Source organism: Capra hircus, chromosome 15 (genome assembly GCF_001704415.2).
Source record: "Capra hircus breed San Clemente chromosome 15, ASM170441v1, whole genome shotgun sequence".
Taxonomy (NCBI): domain Eukaryota; kingdom Metazoa; phylum Chordata; class Mammalia; order Artiodactyla; family Bovidae; genus Capra; species Capra hircus.
The window spans coordinates 27671012-27697581 of record NC_030822.1 but is presented as its reverse complement, the minus strand read 5'-3'; the positions used below and the strand labels follow the sequence as shown (position 1 = coordinate 27697581).

Genomic DNA, 26570 nt, shown 5'->3' with positions numbered 1-26570 from the left:
GGAGAGGCAGTGATGGGCACAGAATTCCTGAAGGAGGAGCCAAGAGAGGTTTAGTTTGGGAGAGCTTTGGGAAACTGTGGGATTTGGAAAGAGAAAGCATCATTTGTTTCATAGAGCCTGTTCTCTGATAACAGTTCCCAGTTTGACGTTGGGGGAAATAATCCAAACAAACTGTCCATGGAATAAATCCAACTGCATTTGTAAGCATTTGTCCAGTTTTAGGGTTTGTGCCAAGGGATATATAGTGGCTTAAGTGTACGGCTGAATGCCATATGATCACTGAGGATGGTATTTACAGCTTTCTGGGGTGTCATCCTTCTTGAATTCTTGGAAGGCAGCCTATACAGCAAAAGCACTTTTACTTTTGCTCTTGACATTAATTTTGCTTTCTGGGTCAAAATGGTCAAGATTTTAGGATATAAATATATAACATTTTAAAAAAGTAAACATTTTTGTTAAAGTGTTACAGTGTACAGTCAAGTGTACCAGTTATTACTACACAGCTTGATGAATTGTCACAAAACAAAGTTATGTAAGTGCTACCCAGATTAAGAAATACAAAATTATTGCTATCCCAGAAGTCCCCCTCACGTCCTCTCCCATGTCTGCCTTTCTCTCCAAAGGAACTACTGTTCTGATGTATAAGAGAAAAGTTTTTGCCTGTTCTTGAAACTGTATATAAATGGAATCACACAAAAAGGTAATATTCTTTTGCTCAATATTGTTTGTGAGAGTCAGAGAATGTGTGTATATGTAAAAACATTGTTTAGTATTATTGTCTTTTTTGCCTATGGCTTTTGCAGAATTTCGAAACTTTAGATAAATTGGAAATCCAGTTAACTTTCTTTTAAATAACACTTTGAAAATTGTGTCATTTTAATAGATTACATGCTATTTGATAAGATGTCAGTGTTTTTAAACATAAAAAAGATCCTGTTGATTTAAGATTTTCACGATAAAATTGATTATTTCCAAGCACACATTCAGTGGTTTCTCCCCACTACCCCCAGCTTATTTCTAAGGCAGAGTTTTTCAACCTCAGTACTGTTGACATTTGGGTTGGTTATAAAGTATTTCGTCACTTCCATGGCCTCTACCCGAAATACACCAGCAGGACCATCTCAGGCCTGACAATCAAAAATTGTCTTTAGATGTTGTTAAATGTCTCATAGGGAGCAAAATTACTTCTGGTTGGAAACTACAGTTCTAGGATATATTTTTGTTTTAGGATAGAGTATCTTGGGCTTCCCTTGTGGCTCAGCTGGTAAAGAATCCGCCTGCAATGCGGGAGACCTGGGTTTGATCCCTGGGGTGGGAAGATCCCCTGGAGAAGGGAAAGGCTACCCACTCCAGCATTCTGGCCTAGAGAATTCCATGGACTATATAGTGCATGTGATCCCTGGTGCTGGGAATGATTGAAGGCAGGAGGAGAAGGGGACAACAGAGGATGAGACGATTGGATGGCATCACCGATTCAATCAATGGTCATGAGTTTGAGTAAATTCCATGAGTTGGTGATGGACAGGAAGGCCTGGCGTGCTGCAGTCCGTGGGGTCACAAAGAATCGGGCACAACTGAGCAACTGAACTGAACTGAGAGTGTAAGTACCATTGATTCTAGTGGCTGTATTGTTTAAAATATTAGTTACTGTATATTAGTTCCCAAAGTGCTGGACTCCCCCTACCCCCAGTCTGCCTCCAGAAAAAGATTTGTTTTCTTTTGGCTCAAAGAAAGCCCACAAAACTATACGACCTAACTAATAGTTTTTATTTTAATCTACTTTTCTTTAAAAAAAAAAAAATCTAGTTAACTCTGCATAAATCCTGAACCTTTATGTGTATGAGTACTAACTGCAGTGCATAATAGCTACTTAATTGTATCAGATGGGACTGCTACTTAATTTTTCTTCTTTTGCTTCTTTATGATCTTACTTTACCTGTAATTTAAGGATGAACTAGTCATGCATTTTGAAGATTTGTTTTTTTCTTTTTAATTTTTGGTTGAGGTTTGTAATTAACTAGTGAATATAAGCTCATCTGAAGAATAACTTCCTTCACACCTTAGGTTTAGGCATTTTGAAATAAAAATTGGTGTTTTGTGATAGAGGTATTTATTATGTCCTTAAAAGTTTGAGAGCAGTTTCTTTCCTCCCCGAAGGCTTCCTCCTTTGGGTATAACCTAACTACATTCCTCAGATACTTAGAGCTGGGGAGGCTCTTCAGTGACTGTTCAGGGCTTCCCTGGTGGCTCAGATGGTAAAGAATCCGCTTGAAATGCAGACGACCTGGGTTCGATCCCTGGCTTGGGACGATACCCTGGAGGAGGTCATGGCAGCCCACACCAGTATTCTTGCCTGGAGAATCCCATGGACAGAGGAGCCTGGTGGGCTTCAGTCCATGGGGTCACAAAGAGTTGGACACAACTGAGCGACTAAGCACATACACATACATAGTGACCCTTGTAGGGTCACTACATACATAAACATTTTGCATATAGGTATAGTCAGTGGCACCCGACTCCAGTACCTTTGCCTGGAAAATCCCATGGACGGAGGAGCCTGGTAGGCTGCAGTCCATGGGGTTGCTAGAGTCGGACACGACTGAGCGACTTCACTTTCACTTTTCACTTTCATGCATTGGAGAAGGAAATGGCAACCCGCTCCAGTGTTCTTGGAGAATCCCAGGGACGGGAAGCCTGGTGGGCTGCCGTCTATGGGGTCGCGCAGAGTTGGACACGACTAAAGCAATTTAGCAGCAGCAGCATAGTCCTAACCTAGTTTAATCCCTTCCATTAAAATAACTTCACAATTCATTATTACTTTTCTTAGACAGTTGTCGTAGTCAGTATACCTACATTTACCACATTTTTGTATAATAATGTTTAGTTATGTTTCTTTAGGGGCTTCCCAGGTGGCTCAGTGGCAGAGAATCAGCCTTATAATGCAAGAGATGAGGTTTCGATCCCTGGGTCAGGAAGATCCCCTGGAGAAGGAAATGGCAACTAGCTCCAGTATTCTTGCCTGGAGAATCCTATGGACAGAGGAGCCTGGCAGATTATAGTCCTTGGGATCTCAAAGAGTTAGTTGACTGAGCTACTAAGTGATTGATGATGTTTGGTTCAGTTCAGTTCAGTTCAGTCGCTCAGTCGTGTCCGACTCTTTGCGACCCCATGAATCACAGCACACCAGGCCTCCCTGTCCATCACCAACTCCCGGAGTTCAGTCAGACTCGCGTCCATCGAGTCCGTGATGCCATCCAGACATCTCATCCTCTGTCGTCCCCTTCTCCTGCCCCCAATCCCTCCCAGCATCAAAGTCTTTTCCAATGAGTCAACTCTTCGCATGAGGTGGCCAAAGTACTGGAGTCTCAGCTTTAGCATCATTCCTTCCAAAGAAATCCCAGGGCTGATCTCCTTCAGAATGGACTGATTGGATCTCCTTGCAGTCCAAGGGACTCTCAAGAGTCTTCTCCAATACCACATTTCAAAAGCATCAATTCTTCGGTGCTCAGCCTTCTTCAAAGTCCAACTCTCACATCCATACATGACTACTGGAAAAACCGTAGCCTCGACTAGACGGACCTTATTCGGCAAAGTAATGTCTCTGCTTTTGAATATGCTATCTAGGTTGCTCATAACTAACCCCCATTAATAGATTTTTGGTCTGTTTCCAGTTATTCTGTGTTACATTGTTGCAGTGAATATCCATATACAAGTATCTTTGAAATCATTCAATTGAATATGTATACACACACTTACACATATAAATATGCACATATATACCCCATATATACATATACACATTTTTGTTATTTAGATTTGCGTTTCTTTAATTATTAATGTTTTAGTAGCTTCATTTATTGTATGCAAACGCTGTGCAAAGTTTTGTTGTTGTTCACTTGCTGAGTCATGTCCAGTTCTTTGTGACCCCGTGGACTGCAGCATGCAAGGCTTCCCTGTTCTTCACTTTCTCCTGGAGCTTGCCCAAACTCCTGTCTGTTGAGTCAGTGATGCCATCCAACCATCTCATCCTCTGTTGCCCCCCCTTCTCCTCCTGCCCTCAAAAACAATTGAGGGCAGGAAGAGAAGGGGACAACGAACTCCTTTATCCTTACACAACCCTGTGAGTTTCAATATATATTTTTAAAATTTTTATTTATTTATTTTTGGCTGTGCTGAGTCTTCATTGCTGCACACAGGCCTTCTCTCGTTGCAGCAAGTGTGGGCTATTCTCTAGTTGTGGTGCACAGACTTCTCATTGCGGTGGCTTCTCTTTTGTGGAGCATTTGGGCTCTAGAGTTCACAGGCTTCCGTCGTTGTGGCACATGGGCTCAGTAGTGGTGCACGGGCTTAGTTGCTCTGAGGCATGTGAAGTCATCCTGGACCAGGTAGCCAGTCTGTGTCTCCTGCATTGGCAGGGGGATTCTTAACCACTGGTCAACCAATCTGAGTTTCAATATTTTTGCATAGATCTGTGTAGCATTTTCTTTTGCGACTTGCTCATTTATGTCCCTGGCATTAATTTTTCTAATTACTTACTTTTTCATTCATTTAAAGAGCATTTTTCTTGTCATATTTTGGAAGGAAGTGGGTATATTAGTGCTGTTATATATTATTATTAGTGCTATTATATATCAGTGCTTCCTTGAATTTTTAAAAATAGATTTTATTTTTTAGAACAATTTTAGATTTATGGACAAATTGAGGATAGTACAGAAGGTTTCATACCGTATACCCATTTTCCTCTATTCTTAGCATCTTTCATTAATATGGTACATTTGTTACAATTGAAGAACCAGTATTGATATGTTATTATTAACTAAGGCCTTTATTTTATCAAATTTCTGTTATTTAAAAAATTGTGTTGGGATTTCCCTGGCTGAATGTACTTCTCTGGCAGTCCGTTGGTTACGACTTCGCCTTCCAAAGCACGGTTCCATTCCTGGTTGCGGAGCTAAGATACAACGTGACTCGAGACCAAGAAGCCAAAATATATAACAAAGCAGTGTTGTAACAAATTCAATAAAAGCCTTTACAAATGGTCCACATCAGGACATAGTGCGGGAAGGAGAGGATGGGACGAATTGAGAGAGTAGCATTGAACCATAGGTATTACCATATGCAAAATTAGATAGCCAGTGGAAACTTGCTGTATGACACAGGGAGCTCAAACCCTGTGCCCTGTGACGGCATCCTAGAGGGGTAAGATACGGGGAAGGTGGGAGGGAGGCACGAGAGGGAGGGGACACATGTATACCTATGACTGATTCATGTAGGTATTTGGCAGAAACCCACTCAATATTGTAAAGCAATTATCCTCCAATTAAAAATAAATAAAATTTATAATAAGAAAGTGGTCCACATGAAAAAGATCCCCAAAGGAAATTGTTGTAAGATATACATAATATAAAATTTTCTGTTGTAATCATTTTCAAGTGTAATCCAGTGGCATTAAGTACATCCTCAATGTTGTGCAAACATCGCTACTATCCATTTCTGGAATTTTTCGTCATCTCAGACAGAAACTGTACTCTTTGAACAACACCCCATTCTTCCTTCCCCCAGCTCCTGGTAAGCTCTGTTCCACTTTCTGTCTCTATGAATTTGCTTACTCTGTGTTCTTCATATAAGGGAATTATACAATATTTGCTTTTTTATTTCATTCAGCATAATGTTTTCAACATCATACATGTTGTAGCATGTATCAGAATTTCATTTCCTTTAAGGCTGACTAGTGTTCCATTGTGTTTAAATACTACATTTTGTTTACCCATTCGTCTGTTGATGGCTCTTTAGTGTTTACCTAATACACTTTTTCAAGATCTCATCATGCACACCACATTGTATTTAGTCTCTCCTTGGCTGTAACAGTTCCTCAGACTTCTTTTGATGACCTTGATAGTTTTGAGTACTTCTGAGGTATTTTGTAGGATGCCTTTCTATGGGAATTTGGTGGTTCCCACCCCCCCCCCCCCCATGATTAGATTGAGATTATGGGTTTTGGGGAGAAAGCCTGGATTGGTAAAGTGCCATTTTCATCTTACTGTATCAAATGTACATATTATTAACATGACTTATCCCTACTGATGTTAACCTTTGTCATCACCATTGAGGCTGTTTTTTGTCGGTTTTTCCGCTGTAAGATTACTTTTTTCCACTCGTTCCTCCATGCTGTCCTCCTTGGGAGGAAGTCGCTATATCCAGTACACACTTTAGGAGTGGGAATTGATGCTCCCCCTCCTTGAGGGCAGAGTATCTACATAAATTATTTGGAATTCTTCTGCATGGGAGAGTCCTACCAGTAACCACTTTCTTTTACAGATGAGGAAACTAAAGTCTGGGTAGCTTTCTCAGAGTCACACAGGATGTCACCACAGGGACTTCAGGTTAGGTCTTTGATTCCCACTTACTATAGATACCCATTCTTTGCAGGGTTCTGGTTAAAAACAGAGGCTTGAAGTTATCTCAAGGTTTGAGATAATCATGCTTTGTATTTTATTTCCCACAGCATCTGTACACAGCACTGTGCTGATTACATAATAGGCACTCAGTATACTTTTCATTTTAAAATTTTATTTGTATATGAATCATTCCTTTGAAGAATTAAAGAAAGGAAGGAAATGGGATTGAAACATATACAAGAAAAAATGCCAGAAGCACAAAAGTTTGCTAAAAGCAAAAATGCTAGAAGCCAAATTTAGCTGTATATGATATATTTATTTTCCCTTGATGTTTCTGTTTGTTAGCTATCTTTTGTCTGTCTGATTTAATCATCTTTTTATTGTGTGTTCAAAAGATCTTTTTCCTTGACAAGGCCACTGAAGGCAGAGAGAAAGCTGTATCTTACTGGGAACATATGCCCTGTGCAATTTTTATTCCTTCCACAAATATTTGTTGAGCTCCTTCCTTGTGACTCAGAAACAAATATATAGTTGTGTTATATGGCTGTACAAGAAAATAATGGCAATTTTTGAGCTGCTTTGCTTCTTGTAAACAAAACTGTGAGGAAGCTTCAGAAACAAAATACCAGCATCCCCAAATCATTATTTTTATGTGAGAAAATGCCGTTAGAATTTTAAGGCTTAAATTTTTTTTCTTTTTTTGTAAAAACTGTTTAATTTTCCTTTGAAAGGAAAAGCTGTGTTCTTATTCAGTGTTAACTTTAAAATTTATCTAGTGGGTCACAATTCTTAGCTTTGTGGCAGAAAATTCAGAAGTGAAACTGACTGGAAATAGAGCAAGAGCAGAATTGAAACTAGTAAGCTGGGCCTGAATGAGTAATAAAATTAAGAAAAAAATTAGGTTTTCATAGTTTCCAAATGTATATTTTTGATAATATGTGTATTTTCATCAGTAGACATATCACTACTGGAGGAAAAAGAAATACTTGTCATTTTTAATGTGCTCTAAGGAGTGCAGGTACAAACTAGGGGTGATTTAGAAAAACTAAAGACAGACCGATATTAAGTTAATTAAGTTTAGGCTTTATACCTTTAGGTTTAATGGCATCAGTAATGTCTCAGTGAAAGTTTTTTTAAATGTCTTGTATTTTAGGAGTTGGGTTCTTAGATTATATATGTAGTGGAGCACATGGAGAAGGGAAACTTGACATTGGGATTTTTTTCAAAAACATTTGTATTATACCTTTTTGGTTTAATATTACCTGACCTTGTTTTCTGGCTTCCCTGGTGGCTCAGCAGTAAAGAATCTGCCTGCAATGCAGGAGATGTGGGTTTGATCCCTGGTTGGGGAAGATCCTCTGGAGGAGGAAATGGCAACTCACGCCAGTGTCCTTGCCTGGGAAGTCCCATAGACAGGGGAGCCTGGCGGGCTCTACAGTCCATGGGGTCATTTGGACGTAATTTAGCATCTAAACAACAATTACCTTGTTTTGCATCTTATTTTAAGATCAAAGCATGAATTTAGAATCATAGAATTTTATAGATGCAAAATCTGAAGCCCTCAGAGGTGAACGATTCCCCTGGCCAGAGATTTGGTCCCTCCATTTATTTCCATCCTTAAGGAGTCAGTAAAGAATATTAATCGATTTGAGTGCCCTGCTCTTCCTGTTAGTGGCAGAGACCTGACCAGATCCTGTGACTCCCATGAACAGTTTCACTCTGCTTGGCTTGGTGTTTTGGGAATTTGTTTCTTAAACTTATCTCTGGGCTTTGACACATTATCCCTACAACTTTGGGAATTTCAGGCTAGAAGTGAAATGTGGGAAAGACTGTATTTCAAACTTACTTCGCTTTGCAGGCTGAGGTCTCAGGCTGCGTGCATCCTCTTGTCCCCTTTTATAATGGGTATTAGTGAAGCTTTGGAATGTCCCTCTGTGGTTTGAGTGATCATTCTTCCTGTTTTGTCCCTTGATACTTACCATGCTTATCCTTTTTTGAATATCTCACTTAAGAAGTCTTGATTCTTTACCTCTTCAAGTTTCTAAAACAGCAATCATCTGGTAATCATGGGTTTTCTGTTGTCAGAAATTTTATTTATGCTGACTGCCGTAGACGTCATTTACTAGTTATCAAAAACTGGAGTCAAGTGCATTTATTGGTTGAGAAGCTGAGAAAGCTGAGCATTAGAACCCAGTACCGGAGAAGGCAATGGCATCCCACTCCAGTACTCTTGCCTGGAAAATCCCCTGGATGGAGGAGCTTGGAAGGCTGCAGTCTATGGGGTCGCTGAGGGTCAGGTGTGACTGAGCGACTTCCCTTTCACTTTTCACTTTCATGCCTTGGAGAAGGAAATGGCAACCCACTCCAGTGTTCTTGCCTTGAGAATCCCAGGGACGGGGGAGCCTGGTGGGCTGCCATCTATGGGGTCGCACAGAGTCGGACACGACTGAAGCGGCTTAGCAGCAGCAGCAGCAGAACCCAGTACTGATGAACCTGTTTGTTGATCCATTGGCTCTTTTCCCAACCATGGTTGTTAGAATATCTACCAGATGCCCTCAGATGTTTTTGAAAATAATAGGGAAAACAAGGAAGCTGAAGGTGGTGGCTACCTTAGGCTTTTTTCAGTAGCTTCCTGGGTAAGAAAAAGAGAAGATACAAATGAGTAAGAATGAAAATCAGACTTTTATAGTATGTTTTTTTTCTGGAAAAACTTGGTCCTCTTTTAACATGACTGTATTTTTTTAACTGAGGGCTTTACTGGACTACAGGTAATTCATGTGTCCATGTTAGCCTATGTCAAAAGTAAATAGTTGCAAGTGCAGAAGTGGAAGAAATTAACTGAGTAATCTGTTTATTCAACAGATATTTATGAAGTAGCTCCTTTGATTTATGTTAAATATGGGATTAGCAATTTATATATCTTGTTTCCTTCAATCTAATTATGTCTTTCATAATTAGAGGATCTGAAATATTACCTGTCACAATTCCAGTCTCTTTTTGTATAAGAGCTAATACAGGAAAACTAAACTTAAAAAAAAATACAACATGAACATAATTGAGGAGTATGAAAAAGCTGTGTTTTAAAATTTTGCCTACCTTAATGAATAATGTCATTGAGAAAACTGGCAGGGCTTTCATCCACTAAAATGTTACTATCAGGGTATATATGAGAAACAACAACATGAGGAAGACTTTCTAATTTTTCATTTTGAAAATAGATCACAAAGCAACCTAGGCAGGTCAGCTGTGGGGTGCTCATTTAAGGTCTAGGATATTTGACAGGACTGTACTCATTATGGATTTAAATTGGTCCCATCATGTATGTGATGTAGGTATTTCAGGTTTGTTTTCATGAATGGAGTTTATCCTACATGGAAGGTATTTAAGTAATAAAAATTGTCCTGTTAATAACAGTTGTCCTGGTGCTCTGGAGTGACTGGTTTACATATAATATTCACGTATTTCTACTGGAAGAAATCAATCTAATTATTAGATGGGGACACTAGAATTGCAGAATTTCTTAATTGTACATTAACTGCATTTTTTCACAAATTTGGATGCTTTGAAACCACCTGAAAATTACTAAAAATTACTGTTCACTATTCTTACCTTGTATTTTCAAGAAAAGTTTGCCTTATCAATACCCTCTTTAATAAACTAGTAAAATATACAGTGCATTTTAGATACTATATCAAAAATAAAAATAAATAAGTTGGTACTTAGAAGTAAACATAAAATCTATTACAAAATTGGAAAATTTAATTAGATATTAAATCTCTGCTGTGAACCAAATACTGCATTAGACTCTGGTGTACTTCTTTCTTTAGCTTCTCTTATTGTTGGAGTACCAGAATAGCTCTGAATATGGTTTTACAAATTCTCAAAAGCACATAATTATTTCCTTAATATGGTATGATGGGAAGACTTGTAAGGCTGGTTCTGAGTATAACTAAGGTGTCTTTGGTAAAAGCACATGTTCTGGTCTTTGGTTCTTGACTTCACAGTGAGAAGGTTGGGTTTTCTGTATCTACATATCTTGAACCTCTGTGTGCCTCCATTTCCTCACTTGTCAGTTGCTTTCCTTTTTGTCCCTATGATTTTTATTCCACAAATATTGTGTTCACCTCTGTTCTACACTGTCATTTGTTTAACAGATTTTATTTTATTTTTCAGTTTCTACCATGTGTACCACAGTAGTGAAGAATATTGTTTTTTAGAGCCAAATGCTTGGATTCAAATACTGACTCAGATCCTTCCTAGTTGGCAGTCTAGGTGTGTAGTGGTATCGTGTTGTTATAGTTTGCATTTGCTAGTGAAAAATGATGTGAAACCTCTTTCCATGTTTATTTGCTGCCTGTGTATCTTACTTAGTAAGGTGTCTGTTAAGGTCTTTGGCCTATTTTTGATTCAGGTTTTTGTGTTTTTATTGTTGAGTTTTACAAGTCTTTGTATATTTTGGGTAACAGTCCTTTGTGAGGTGTGTCTTTTGCATATATTTTCCTCTGTGGCTTGCTTTCTCATTCTTCTGACATTGTTTTTCAGAGAACAGAAGTTTTAAATTTTAATGAAGTATAATTTATCAATTATTTTTTTCATGGAGAGAGTGTTTGGTGGTGTATCTGAAAAGTAGTTGCCATTCCCAAGGTCACCTAGATTTCTTCTATGTTATCTGCTCTGAATTTTATAGTTTTGCATTTTTACCTTTAAGTGTATGGTCCATTTTGAGTTGGTTTCTATAAAAGGTGTAAGGTTTGTGTCTAGATTCTTTTTTTTTTTTTTGCGTGAAATCCAGTTATTTCAGCATCATTTGTTGAAAAGACCGTCTTTGCTCTGTTGTATGGCCTTTACTCCTTTGTCAAAGATCAGCTGACTGTACTTAAGTGGTCTCTTTCTGAGCTCTCTGTTCTGCTCCTTTGATTTACTTGTTTATTCAGTTTGTCAGTGTTCACAAAAAAAATATCTCACTGGAGTTTTAATAGGGATTGCATTGAATCTATAGACCAAATTGGAAAGAATTGACATCTTGACAATATTTCATCTTCCTATCCATGACTGTATATAGTGTTTCTCAATGTAGTTAGTTGTTCTTTGCTATCATTCATTAGAGTTGTATGGTTTTCTTGTAGATCTTGTTCCTGTTTTGTTAGATTTATACCCAGGTATTTCACTTGGGGCTTCCCTGGTGGCTCAGCTGGTAAAGAATCTGCCTGCAATGTGGGAGACCTGGGTTCGATTCCTGGGTTGGGAAGATCCCCTGGAGAAGGGAAAGGCTACCCACTCTAGTATTCTGACCAGGAGAGTTCCATGGACTGTTATAATTCATGGGGTCGCAAAGAGTCAGACAACTTTTACTGATGCGACTGATTTCACTTTGAAGGGGCATTAATGTAAATGATATGATTCTAAATGGAAATTCTACTTGTTTGTTGCTGGTATATCCAGGAGTTTTTGGTGGATTTTCTCAGATTTTTCTACACAGATGATCATATCATCTGTTGAACAAAGACAGTTTTATTTCTTCCTTCTCAGTCTCTATACCTTTTATACCTTTTCTGGTCTTACTGCTAGTATAAGCTAGTCCTTTTTTCTTTGCTTTTTTAAACTTTTTGTTTGGAGAGAATTACAAGCTTATTGAAAAATTGCAAAAGCAAAACTTATACAAGAACACCTTTATACCCTTTACCCAGAGTTATCTATTGTTAACATTCCATTTGCTTTATCATTTGCAAGCTCTCTCTTCCTAGGTATATACAGATATAGGTAAGGTTTTTTGGTATGTGAATTATTTGAAGTTACATACTTCATGACCTTAAATACTTTAGTGTATATTTCCTAGAACAGGTGTGTTCTCTTTTATATCCAAACTATAGTGTTTAGTTTCAGAAAATTAACATTGATATAATGCTTTTCATCTAATCTGTGGTTCATATTCTGTCAGTTGATCCCATAATGTCCTTAATAGAAAATTTCCTTCACCAGTTCCTTCTCCAGTCTCGAGTCAGATATTCCACAGTTGTTTTCTCTCTTCTTTAAGGTGGAACATTTCTGCAACTTTTCTTTGTCTCTTTTTCTTGTCAATGTCATAACACAGGTAGACTGCTTCCTCCCTTTGTAAAGTAGACTATTCGTTTTCTGTGTATCTGGTGTTTCCTCATGGTTAGATTCAGCTTGTGCATCCTCTCAATTGAAGTTTCACATGTGGTGATGTGTCCTTCATAGGGTATCACTTCTGAGGCATGTGATGTCCATTTGTCCCTTACTGGTGATGTTTATTTTGGACACTTGGTCAAGATATTATCTGATTTCTCAAACATGGAGTTCTGTTTATGTGTGTCTGCCCTTGCAACTAACTAATAAACAAACTGTCGGGGAGACACTTTGAGACCATGCATATATCCTGTCACTCCCCATGAGGTTTATCATCCATCGATGGTTTTTGTCTGAGCTAATCTTGGTGCCGTGATTGTGGTGCCATCTACCCTTGGCAGTGTGCTGTGAGGAGGGGAGGAGAGTTTTGAGGAAAGACCGGTGATGAGAAAAGCGGTGGAGTAGAGAGTGGTGAGGAGAAGACTGCTGATGAAGTTTCTAAGTAAGGGAGACTGAGGCCTGAGCTGAGAGGCAGTGTGAGATAGTCATCCTTCGTCATTTCTTTATTCCTTCAACAGACATTTATTGAATATCTGTGTAGCTGTGCTTGGGATAAAACGACAGTTCTGGTTCTTAAGGAGCCTATGGTCATTGAGGCTACAAAAGGGCCAAGAGTTGTGACAAAATACAAGTCCTTACCTTTTTGTCTTATGTCATGCTGTCTTCTGTTTTTAGTAGCTAATGTCTTTAGAACCATTTTCATAGTATTTTTAGCCACAGTAGTTAGAACCATCTCCCCTACATAACAGGTGAGAGAATCAAGGCCCAGAAAAGAACAGTGAAGAGCTAGAGTTCATGCTCCAGCTATTTTGGCTTTAAATTCAGAGCTTTTCCCACTACCTCACTCTGTTAGCTTCTTGGATTTAAAACATAGTTTTCCAGTTTCATCGTTATCTCTGCCTTCATAAATCTGTATTGCTCAGGCTAGGTGGATAGATTTTGAAGCTACAGGTAAATTGACCACTAAAAGCTGAAGCAGCTGTACGGTGATTGGTGATAATGGTAATATTATTGAACTATCATATGTGACAGTACTGTGTCTTCATGCTTTGCAGTTCTTCCATTTACTCTTCAGGGCTTTCCTGGTGGTTCAGACAGTGAAGAATCTGCCTGCAATGCAGGAGACCTCGGTGCGGATCTCTGGGTTGGGAAGATCCCCTGGAGAAGGGAATGGCTTGGGGAAGGGAGTGGCTACCCACTCCAGTATTCTTGCTAGGAGAATTCCACGGACAAAGGAGCCTGGCAGGCTACGGTCCATGGGGTTGCAATGACCCAGTGACAAACACTTTCACTTTCTTTTCATTTACTCTTCATTGCAGCTCTATCAGGTAGAAGCTGTTACTAGCTCCGTTTTACAGATGAGGTGTCTGAAGGTGAGAGATTAATTACATACCCAAGTGATAGCTCAGTTGGTAAAGAATTCGCCTGCAGTACAGGAGACCTCAGTTCAGTTCCCTGGGTCTGGGTTGGGAAGATCCCCTGAAGAAGGGATAGGCTACCCACTCCAGTATTCTTGGGCTTCCCTTGTGGCTCAGCTGGTAAAGAATCCGCCTGCAGTGCAGGAGACCTGGGTTCAATCCCTGGATTGGGAAGATTCCCTGGAGAAGGGAAAGGCTACCCACTGCAGTATTCTGGCCTGGAGAATTCCATGGACTTCAAAGTTGGACACAACTGAGCAACTTTCACTTTGAAGTGAGATAGCAGAGCTGGGAATCAAACCTAAGCTAAGTTTATACCACAACACAAAACCAGTGTTTGATAAAATTGGAATAAATAGCTCCAATCTGATTTTGGACAGAAGCACATGCCCTTTGTTTTTCTCAGGTTGATTTAATTGAACTCAGTTTGTGGCTGGTAGTCTCTGGAACTGTTCACCCTAGTGCTTCAGGGTGCTGGCTGTTGCACAGGAGCTAGTCCTCATGTTATAGGTGGCTTAATCTGCCTGTTCATCTCTTTTTCTTGGGGCTGAGCATCTATCAAAGTCGTTCCATATTATTTGGTCTTAAAAAAGTCAAAGCTTCTTGGTGTAGATGTGGAAATGGGGCAGAGACCAGGCTCTTAATCTTACTGAATTTGTGTAGGAGAGGCAGTCAGAGGTATTTGGCCTTTTATTTCATTGTGTAGATCCTGGCACATCATGAGTGCTCAGGAAATGTTCAGATACTTTGGTTTCTTAGGGTACAGTGTATGGGAGAGAATTATGAAGACATGAGGATGTTTGTGAATATTGTGAGTTTATTGAAACAGATGGGGATCGAAGATGGTACTGGAAAGAAGATTTAAGGCTTTCAGATTTTCTTAGTAAACTTGATTACAGTGGGAAGACCTTATTAGATAAACGAAGCCTGGGTTAGTTCTGGGGCAAAGAAGAAGGGATAATGGGAAGAAATAATGGAAATGAAAACATGAAGGTTCTGAGTTAGAATTATGAAGTTAGTTTGCTAATCTTGGTAGATTTTAAACATAGATTCTGCCTGTAATTAGTATGTTAACATTTAATGCATAATGGGTCATTCCTTGGTGGTCCACTGGTTAGGACTCTGTGCTTCTACTGTAGAGGGCATGGGTTCAACCCTTGCTTGGGGAACTAAGATCCGATACACCCGTCACCTTCGCCCCTCCCCCGCCCTCCCTCCCCAAGAAAAAGCATAATAGCGTGTACTTTCTTAAAGAATCATATAGAACTTACAGTTTGTAAGTGAGCTCTTGTTCGCAGAAGAGGAAGTCGATACATGTACAAGGAGGAAGCTGGTTTTTCATAGTATAAGCAACGATAGCTTTAGGAAAATAACTGAAAAGTGTGGAAAAGAAGAAACATATGCCAGAGATATTGTGAAGGAAGGATTGATGGGCTGGATCACTGATCTGACATGAGAGTTGGGGCATGGGATATCTGCCTGGCAAGGATATCTCAGAGGTTTTGAAACAAGGAAGCGCATGCATGGTGCACGTGCACGCATGCACACATAGCCCAGGGGATCAGACCTGGTGCAGACCTTGAATTTGCTGTTCACTAACAGCGTAAACATGGGTGGGCCCATTCACTTAGGGCCTTAATTTTATTATCTAAAAAATAAATTAAGTGGCTTAGATTAATGCTTAGCAAAACAGACTACCAGGGGAGCTTGTTAAAATGTAGTTTCTGATTGAATCAGGTCCATAGTGGGACATGAAATTCTGTGTTTCCAAGTTCCCAGGTAATACTGCATAACAAAGGTTTAGATGACTTTCAGGATCCTTTTCAGTTCTATAATTGTATTTATTTAACGTTTTTCTTTGGAGATCTGTTATATTATATGTCTGTGACTTTATTATCTCTATTTAGATAGATAAATTCTAAATCTGTCTCTTTACTTCAGATTAGAAAATGCCTAAATCAAGTTGTCATCTTAACACTAACCACATCCCTTTCTTGACATCCGTATTCCTGTTCATACTTTATATTCGTAAAATACTTTAATTTTTCAGAGAGCTTTTATATCCAAAATTTCATTTGATCCTTAAAATAACCCACAGAGGTAAGCATGCAGGAAATGTTTCTATTTTATGGAAGAGGAAATAGGTTCAGAGGGACTCAGTGACTTACTCACTAGTAAGTGGTTAGAACCACCCTCGAGTTCAGGATTACTGACTCCCTTAGCACGATGTCACACCGCTTCTGGTAATGGCTGTCATAGATACCCAGGCTTGAGGGTTGGTTGCCATCTCTTTTTTTTTAAATGTAAATTTAGTTTTATTAAAAAAACATAGTATATTCATATGGATTACAACTCAGCAGTATATAAGAGGATACAGTGAAGAGCCTTCATACCACTCTGTGTCCCAAATACCCATTTTCCCTTTGCTTGGACAACCAGTGTTATCAATTATATTTTACGCTTCTCCTATCATTACATAATTATATTCTTTTTTCCTGTTAAACACAAGTGATCACTTGTTAAACATAATGTATAAACTGTACTATTTTTAAAAAAACTAATAGTGTATTGTACAGATTGTTACATATCAGTGCTCAGAAAGCTGCCACGTAGTTTATTCTTTATGGTCCGATACTGTTCCAATGTAGGATATATATAAACACATCAGTAGTCCCCTACTGATGAACATTTAACTTATTTCCAGTTTTTGCTGGTATTGTATTACATATATCATATTGTATATCTGCAAGTGTATTTTTAATACAGGTGTGGAGGTAACATATATGCATTTGTAATTGTGCCATCTTTTAGAGGTTTTACCACTTATACTTTTTTCAGGAAAGTGTCTGTTTTGCCACTGCTTGTCTCTGAATATGTTATCAGACTTTGTGATCTGTGCCAATATTAGTGTAGTTTTAAGTTGCATTTCTCTTATGAGTGAGGTTGAGAATCTCTTCTTAAGTGCTGTTCGTATTTTCTGTGAATTAATCTGTTAATATTCTTTGTCAGTTTTTCTGTTGGGTTGTTGGGGTTTTTGTTCTATGAACGGTTTTATTTTATTTTTGGCTGTGCCTCATAGCTTGTGGGATCTTAGTTCCCTGACTAGGGATTAAAACCAGGCCCCTGTCAATGAAAGCAGAGTCTTAACCATTGGACCACCAGGGGATTCCCATATGAACTCTTTATGTTTTAGTGAAATCGTCTTTGTTATAAGAATTGAAATTTTTTTGTTAGGTTGATTTTTTTCTTTGACTTTGTATATGATAGTTTTTGTCATGCATAATTTAAAAACATTTTATGTAGGAAATTTTATTGATTCTCCCCCCCCTTTTTATAGCTTCAGAGTTTTATGTCATTCTTAGACCTTTGAGGTTATAAAATAATCCTTCTTGGTTCCTTTTGGAACTTTTTTTATGCTTTAATTATTTACATTTGAAGGTTTTAAGCCATCTGAAATTTGATATATGTGTATTTTCTTTTCTTTCCTTCCCTTTCCCTTTACTGATGGCTACTCTGTTGTCCTAGCACTTTTATTGATTTGTTCTTATTTCTCTAGGGATCCTTTAACTCCTTTATTTCTTTTAACAATCTTCTGTTTGTCCTCAACCATATCCGTTATTTAATTAGTATCCCCATTAAGCCCAATTTTGTCTTTGTGCTCCTACATAGTCTTATCCTTTCTGTTCTTATTGATACTATTTTAAAACTTTTTTATTATGGAAATTTCAATGAATAATGAAGTATCTATATGTATATTTTATGTATCAGTGTATATTGAAATGCATACATACAGGAGGGTGGGATAATAAACTCCCAAGTACCTATTACTTGTTATTGGTAATAACCATCAATAACTGTCACCTCATGGTAGGTCTTTTTTTTATCTATATGCCTAACTACTTGCCTCACCCCAATTATTTTGAAGCAGATTGCAAGCACGATGTTGGTCTGTACTTGGGCCACTGAAGCTGTCTTCTTTCTTCCAGTGTTTATCCTCCAGGTCATCCTGTACAGTTCTGTGTCTATCTTGTTCGGTTTTACATTTCTGTAGTAACGGTTCGTTAGTTAAATGCTCTTTGAAAGTATATGCTGGATACTTTTACCTCAGACTAGCTTTCTTGGTGTGCACAAACTCCAGTTCTTTAGAAAGATTACGTACTCTGAACCTAGGGAATCCCATGTTTGTATCCCCACAGTTCCTAGCATAGTCTGGCAAGGAAAATAGAAGAAATGGGAATAAGAGAGGGAGGATGAGAGAGACACTCACCGAGAACAACACTGGATCTGTCACTGCAAAGACCCGTTTCTTAGAGCAACTCTACTCAAGAATCATGGGGGGAAAGGGCAAGTTTGGACTTTCCCCCAAGACTGGGGGTGAATAGAATGGAGATTAAAGAAGGAAAAAAAAAAAAAAAAAACCAAGCCAGAGTCAAAATGTCTAAGAAGTATAGAAAGTTGAGAGCTATAGATAGATTTGGTCTTTTCTTGTGGAGAAGGCTGTTAGTGCTTAGTAAGTGACTGAATTAAGTTCTAGGACTTATTTGAATTTGGGTGAGAGGAGAGTTAATGTCAAAATGAGGGCTTTGGGTCCGAGGTTGTGTAATTTATGTCAGAGTAAGTTCTCAATTAGGAACAGGAGCTATAAAGTGTTTTATGAGACTTTAGAGTTGATGGTTTGTTTAAATCCGTAACATTGCCTGTTGGCATCATTTGCTGTCTATCCAGTAGCCCCAAGTGGTAGTTTTAAAGCATTTTTGTGTTCTTTCAAAACTTTTCACAATGGGTCTTTCAGGTGGGATCAAAAGATTAGACAAAATAGAATTCTGTAATATAGAAGGGGCTTTTTTGTTTTAAAATGACTGACCTAATTTTTCAAGCTTAAATTCTTGATTTGATAATTCAGCACTTTTACCTTCTGTGGAAATGTGGAAAACATTTTCTCCCAGGTTTGCTTTTGTTGCCCCTCAAAACAGTGTACCAAAGTAGCAGTAACCTGAGTTAATCTGGGCCTTAATTCTTCCATGCCCTTTAGCCTGGTCCCATGCTGAGAGTAAAGGTTTGATCTGAAAAGGAAGTGAATTGAGAACAGGGAAGGGGAAAGATATTCAGAACAAGTCTGACTACTTTTTCAAATCAAATTCTACTTTAAAAAGTCTCATAACTCAGTGATTTTCTACGTTAAGGGCTAGCAAACTGTGGCTAATGGTCATTGGGTTTTGTAACAACTGATGAAATAAGAAATATTTTGACGTGGCTAAAGGATTATAAACAAACATGCTTAAACCCAAATAATTTGCAGAGACAGAATGCACCCTGAGAAGCTTGAAATGTTTACTTTCAGAACCTTTTAAAACAAGTTGACCAACTCTTGATCTGCATCACTGAGGGTGTACAGTAGTATTTATGAGCACATTTAAATTTTTTTGCTCTTTTCTTTGTGTTTCATATTATCACTTTGTTTTTGTAATGGTTATGTAATTTTCCATTGTATGAATATGCCACAGTTTAAGAGTGGTTTTTCAGTTTTTGCTTTTATAACTAATATTAGCCCACGTTTTTGTGATTCGTGGAATTGCTTGGTCAAATATTGTATACACTTTGGTAATTGTTGCTAAATCACCCTCCTTCCAAAAGGGACCAGTTTATATTTTCCCCAACATCATATTCCTTACTAGTATCAACCCTGACAGAAACTAAACTGTTTGGTTAATAGATTTCTTTGTTTTATATTGCTGAGTAACAAACAAAAAATTCTGTGGCTAAAACATCATCATTTATTTTGCTCATGAAAAGTTTTGTTTCGCAATGGGTGAGAACAACTTGTCTGTACTTTACTTGATATCATTTCTGGCATCTCAACTGCTGGGTGCTGAAATGGTCACTTGTGTGTCAGGTTATAGCTGGACTCTCAGCTGGGACTGAGGAGAACACCTGCCTAGCCTTTAACATGTGGCTGCTTGGCATCCTCACCGCATTCAGTTCAGTCACTCAGTCGTGTCCAACTCTGCGACCCCATGAACCATAGCACACCAGGCCTCCCTGTCCATCACCAACTGCCGGAGTCCACCCAAACCCAAGTCCATTGAGTCAGTGATGTCATCTCATCCTCTGTCGTACCCTTCTCCTCCTGTCCTCAATCTTTCCTGGCGTCAGGGTCTTTTCCAGTCAGTCAGCTCTTCGCATCAGGTGGTCAAAGTATTGGACTTTCAGCTTCAACATCAATCCTTCCAATGAACACCCAGGACTGATCTCCTTTAGGATGGACTGGTTGGATCTCCTTGCAGTCCAAGGGACTCTCAAGTGTCTTCTCCAACACCACAGTTCAAAAGCATCAGTTCTGTGCTTAGCTTTCTTTAGAGTCCATCCACACATGACTACTGGAAAAACCATAGCCTTGACTAGATGGACCTTTGCTGGCAAAGTAATGTCTCGGCTTTTTAATATGCTGTCTAGGTTGGTTATAACTTTCCTTCCAAGGAGTAAGCATCTTTTAATTTCATGGCTGCAATCACCATCTGCAGTGATTTTGGAGCCCAGAAAAATAAAGTCAGCCACTGTTTCCACTATTTCCCCATCTATTTGCCATGAAGTGATGGGACTGGATGCTATGATCTTAGTTTTCTGAATGTTGAGCTTTAAGGCAACTTTTTCACTCTCCTCTTAGACTTTCATCAAGAGGCTCTTTATTTCTTCTTCACTTTCTGCCAAGATTTGGTGCTGAAAAGAGCAATATTGCATAGGAACCTGGAATGTTAGGTCCATGAATCAAGGCAAATAATGGAAGTGGTCAAACAGGAGATGACAAGAGTGAACATCGACATTCCAGGAATCAGCGAACTAAGATGGACTGGAATGGGTGAATTTAACTCAGATGACCATTATATCTACTACTGCGGGCAGGAATTTCTTAGAAGAAATGGAGTAGCCATCATAGTCAACAAAAGAGTCCAAAATGCAGTACTTGGATGCAGTCTCAAAAAATGACAGAATGATCTCTGTTCGTTTCCAAGGCAAACCATTCAATATCACAGTAATCCAAATCTATGCCCTGGCCAGTAATGCTGAAGAAGCTGAAGTTGAACAGTTCTATGAAGACCTATAAGACCTTCTAGAATTAACACCCCAAAAAGATGTCCTTTTCATTATAGGGGACTGGAATGCAAAAATAGGAAGTCAAGAAACACCTGGAGTAACAGGCAAATTTGGCCTTGGAGTACAGAATGAAGCAGGGCCAAGGCTAATAGAGTTCTGCCGAGAGAACACATTGGTCATAGCAAACACCCTCTTCCAGCAACCCAAGAGAAGACTCTACACTTGGACATCACCGGATGGCCAACACCGAAATCAGATTGATTATATTCTTTGCAGCCAAAGATGGAGAAGCTCTATACAGTCAGCAAAAACAAGATTGGGAGCTGACTGTGGCTCAGATCATGAACTCTTTATTGCCAAATTCAGACTGAAATTGAAGAAAGGGGAGAAAACCACTAGACCATTCAGGTATGATCTAAATCAAATCCCTTATGATTATACAGTGAAAGTGAGAAATAGATTTAAGGGACTAGATCTGATAGACAGAAGTGCCTGATGAACTATGGATAGAGGTTCGTGACATTGTACAGGAGGCAGGAATCAAGACCATCCCCAAGAAAAAGAAATGCAAAAAAGCAAAATGACTGTTTGAGGAGGCCTTACAAATAGCTGTGAAAAGAGGGGAAGTGAAAAGCAAAGGGGAAAAGAGAAGATATACCCATTTGAATGCAGAGTTCCAAAGAATAGCAAGGAGAGATAAGAAAGCCTTCCTCAGTTATCAGTGCAAATAGAAGAAAACAATAGAATGGAAAGACTAGAGATCCTTACCGAGGGATGACTGAATTCTGAGAAAGAACATCCAATAAAGAGGTCCATGTAACTTTGTGATTCAGCTTCAGAAGTCACATGACATCATTTCCGCCATAGTCACAGGCCTGTTGTCATTTAAGGGGGAGGGAACATAGACCTCGTTTGTAAAGGAGAAGTGGCAGCATCACACTGGAAGCGAGCATGTGGGATGGGATGTATTGGTGGGACCACTCTTGGGTAACTGCAGTCTCCATAAGCTGGACTATTTGTTTTGGTGTGCATATCTTTATGAGTAGGATTATACATCTTCTTATATGGTTACTGACCATTTCCATTTCTTTTCCGGTGGTCTGCCTTTTTATATCCTTTGCCCCCATTTCTCTAGGACTATAGTTTATGGATTGTATTGTTGATTTGTGAGAGCTCTGGTAGAACTACGCATATTAGACTCAAAATTTGCTTAGAAGATACCTCACTGTGGTCTTGGGAGCCATGAAAGGTGTATATGGGGTGGTGGTTTAGTTTGGTGATGGTGGAGATTTGTGGAGTCATTATATTTAAAACCACAGTGTTGGGAAAGAGCAGTTAGCCAAGATGGCGGTGGTCAGGCTCTCTCACCCCACTCCCTCTCACTCCCGCCCCACGTTCCCTTGCTCTGGCCCCACATACTGTAACAGTGACCATGCATGGTTACGTAACAGCTGAGATCATTTATAGCACTGGGCATGCGCATCATGCCTATATGAGCACCACCTGAAAAGCCCTTGCTGTGTCTTGTGGTAGCGGCAGCCATTAGAGGATAAAGCATGTCTGCCTTGCTGCTGCAAATAAAGAATGTTCGCAGTTCTTACAGCTCCTTGCATCTTCTTTCAGCTTCTTCCTTTCTGCTTCCTCACTCACGCCTTGCCTACCCTGGGTTCAGTGAACAGCGAGACAATTGGCACAGTGGGCAGGATACAAGGAGACACACAGTTACTCTTGTTTTAATAAGCAAGGAGTGCAAGGAAGGAGGAGGATAGCCATCATCAGCCTCCCTGAGTCACTCTCCAGCAGAGAGGAGGAACATCACATTTCTCTTTGGTCATTTTTATACCTCAGAAGCCAGACCAAGTTTCAGTTCAGTTCACTTCAGTCGCTCAGTCATATCCGACTCTTTGCGACCCCATGACCAAGTTTAGATACCAGCAAAGGAAAGGTAACATCAGGGAAGAACATAGAACACCAGTGGCCTACTTTACTACTAAAAGTTGCTTTGGTTTTCTTTTAGTTCTGAGGTATTGTTTTGACTTGCTGTCACCAAGGATGAGGTTCAGAATTGTATCAATAAAAATGGATTGACCCATCAGAAATTACTGCTTCCTAAAATATGGGGATGTTTAACAAAATGAAACATTTCTTTGTACCTTGCAGCTGAGTTAGAATGTTACTTTTCATTTATTAACCTGTTAGTTGGAAAAATTCTTGATAAACAGTTACAATATAAGTGTTCTTTAGTTGTAATCTTCAACAGTTTTATCAGGATGGGGTTGGTGTCTGTCACTATTCTCATTTTAGGTAAGATTTGGTCGTATTAACAGAGACTAAAATTCCTTTGGCGGGACTTTCATTTTTTTTATTAAAGTATAGTTGACTTAATGTTAATTTCAGGTGTAGGGCATAGCGATTCTTCTTTTTGCAGGTTATACTCCATGAACAGTTGTTACAAGATAAAGGTTATAATTCCCTCTGCGATACACTGTATCTTGTTGCTTATCTATTTTGTACATAGTTTGTATCTCTTAGCTTACTCTTGCAGTACTTATTTCTGTCTTGCTCCACACTTCTGAACTCTGCTCTCTTGCAGTTTTCATCTCAGGTTTCAATATGATGTAAAGATGACAGCCAGCATCTCTAGCCCTATGTCCTTCCAGGTTTTGGGCCAGTAGGGGGGAAAAAGAATTTGACTATTTAATACAACTTCTAGGTTTTCCATAGATCCTAATTGTGTTGTTATGGTCAGGGGGAGGGAGTGATCAGGGCTGACCTGACCTGAGTCACATGATCCTCCTTGGAGTTGGAAGTGGGGTTAATTCTACAATAGATTGATAGCAGAGGAGGGTAGTTCTACAGAGGAATATCTGAGATTTTTTTTTTGTTCTTTTTTGTTGTTGTTGTTTGTTTGTTTTTTAAACCAAACAGATGCTGGGCAAGATAAAACAGCAAAATTTTAAAAGGCAAGAAAAGTTCTTTAATCTACTGTTACATTTTGGGCTTCCCTTGCGGCTCAGCTGGTACAGAATCCGCCTGCAATGCGGAAGACCTGGGTTGGATCCCTGGGTCGGGAAGATCCGCTGGAGAAGGGATAGGCTACCCACTCCAGTATTCTTGGGCTTCCCTTGTGGCTCAGCTGGTACAGAACCTGCCTGCAGTGCGGGAGACCTGGGTTCCATCTCTGGGTTGGAAGATCCCCTGGAGGAGGAAAGGCTACCCACTGCAGTATTCTGGCCTGGAGAATTCCATGGACTGTACAGTCCGTGGGATTGCAAAGTCGGACACGACTGAGTGACTTTCACTCAGGTTTCAAAGCAGTTTTCTAAGAACATTAGTACTGTTAATAAGAAAATCCAACCCTTATAGATTCTTTAGGGGCATCAGTCTACAATCATACTAGTGTAATGCTTGGTTACTTAAGCAGATGTTTCAAATCTAGGAAACATGCCAATTAAGTCTTGTTTTAGAATTTATTCTTGAGAGATTTGTTTAAAAAAGAAATAAAAGGTTGAGGGATTTAGGATCATTCTGATTTCGAACCACTGCCAACATTTCAGGTAGCAGAATTGTGCTCCAGGTATAATACATCAATCTTCCAAATAAAAGCTGAATAAGATTTTATTTTAGTGATTGTTTTTAACCTTGATATAGAATGTTTTTTAGGTAGTGCTTCAAAGACTTTAAAGCCATTTTAATTCCAACTTATCAATTAAAATCTATTCAACTTTGGGAATAGATGTTTTTAGAGTATAATTGGCTGCCTAAAGTTGCTGCTGTAGAAAGACATGCAAAGAGCCTTTTTTAACTGTGAATGCTTAAAGCTTTAAGAAAGTGTGAGGTGATTGGGCAGTTTAAGAAGCTGCATGGAATGTTGTCTTAAAGAGTAATCTGGGACTTTCCTGGTGGTCCAGTGGTTAAGAATCCCCACCTGCCAATGTTTCCATCCCTAGTCCAGGAGGATTCCACATGCCACAGGTCAGCTAAGCCTGTCGGCCACAGCTGCTGAGCGTGTGCTCCAGGCCCATGCTCTGCAATAAGAGATGTCACCGAAATGAGAATCCCACGGGCTGCAACTAGAGAAAGCCCATGCATAATAATGAAGACCCAGCACAGCCAAAAACAAAAAGAGTAATTCCAAAGTCGGCATAAATTTTAATTACTTACTATTTTTACTTTTCTGAGATACTTGAGTGAGTTTAGATCATAAGACAGATTTGAATATATCTTTGGATGGGCCATTGAAGAAATAATCTGATATTTAATTCTGTTTCAGTTCAGTTCAGTCGCTCAGTCGTGTCCCACTCTTTGCGACCCCATGGATCGCAGCACACCAGGCCTCCCTGTCCATCACCAACTCCCAGAGTTCACTCAAACTCACGTCCATCGAGTTGGTGATGCCATCCAGCCATCTCAGTTTAGACAAGGTCTAAAGCAGTACATTTATGCTCGATGTTGCCTCCAGGCCATCAATTCCTGGTGCCTGGTATACCTTGGTATAGTTACAGGTAGGTGAATGCTGAGAATTTGCTGTAGTCCAGAAGCACTTGCTAAGATTTGACCCCCACTTTCAGTTCTGAGGTCCAGTCTTAGATTTGAAGTGCTCTGTATTCTCCTACCATCTCATGGGTGGGTGTCAGAATCCACTATGGGTTCCAGGCCACTCAGGTTCATTGCACGACCTAGGTCATACCAAGACCTTGTTTACTGTGTTAATTGTCTGGACATGTATCAGTTCAGTTCAGTTGCTCAGTTGTGTCCAACTCTTTGTGACCCCATGAACCACAGCACACCAGGCTTCCCTGTCCATCACCAACTCCTGGAGTTCACCCAGATCCATGTCCATCAAGTTGGTGATGCCAGCCAAGCATCTTCTCCTCTGTCATCCCCTTCTCCTCTTGCCCTCAATCTTTCCCAGCATCAGGGTCTTTTCCAATCAGTCAGCTCTTTGCATTAGGTGGCCGAAGTATTGGAGTTTCAGCTTCAACATCAGCCTTCCAGTGAACACCCAGGACTGATCTCCTTTAGGATGGATTGGTTGGATCTCCTTGCAGCCCAAGGGACTCTCAAGAGTCTTCCCCAACACCACAGTTCAAAAGCATCAATTCTTCAGCACTCAGCTTTCTTTAGAGTCCAACTCTCACATCCATACATGACCACTGGAAAAACCATAGCCTTGACTAGACGGACCTTTGTTGGCAAAGTAATGTCTCTGCTTTTCAGTATGCTGTCTAGGTTGGTCATAAGTTTCCTTCCAAGGAATAAGCATCTTTTAATTTCATGGCTGCAGTCACCATCTGCAGTGATTTTGGACATGTATAAATTCAATCAAAAACCATTTGTTGTGTTCCTACTATTTGCTAGTTATTCATCTAGGTGGTAGAGATATAGCAGTTAATAAAACAAATTTCTCCCGTATAGAACGTTTAGTCTAGTTGGGAAAATAGACAAATATTTGAAACTATTTGTAATTATACATTGTTTTGGTCAAGTACAGATGTTCTGGAGAACTGATCAC

At 39.4% G+C, this 26570-nt stretch overlaps 1 protein-coding gene across 2 annotated transcripts in view; it reads left to right on the top strand.

The window, feature by feature from the left end:
- The window catches only part of UVRAG (UV radiation resistance associated), a 320457-nt gene that overhangs the window by 1941 nt on the left and 291946 nt on the right, over window positions 1–26570 (top strand). The window contains exon 2 of one of the 2 annotated variants that reach the window (XM_018059330.1): window positions 624–700. The exons of the other annotated variant lie outside the window; for it this stretch is intronic. Coding sequence (XP_017914819.1) covers window positions 683–700 — 18 coding nt within the window. The 5' untranslated portion in view covers window positions 624–682. The remainder of the gene's footprint in view (window positions 1–623; window positions 701–26570) is intronic. 2 annotated transcript variants of the gene reach the window in all.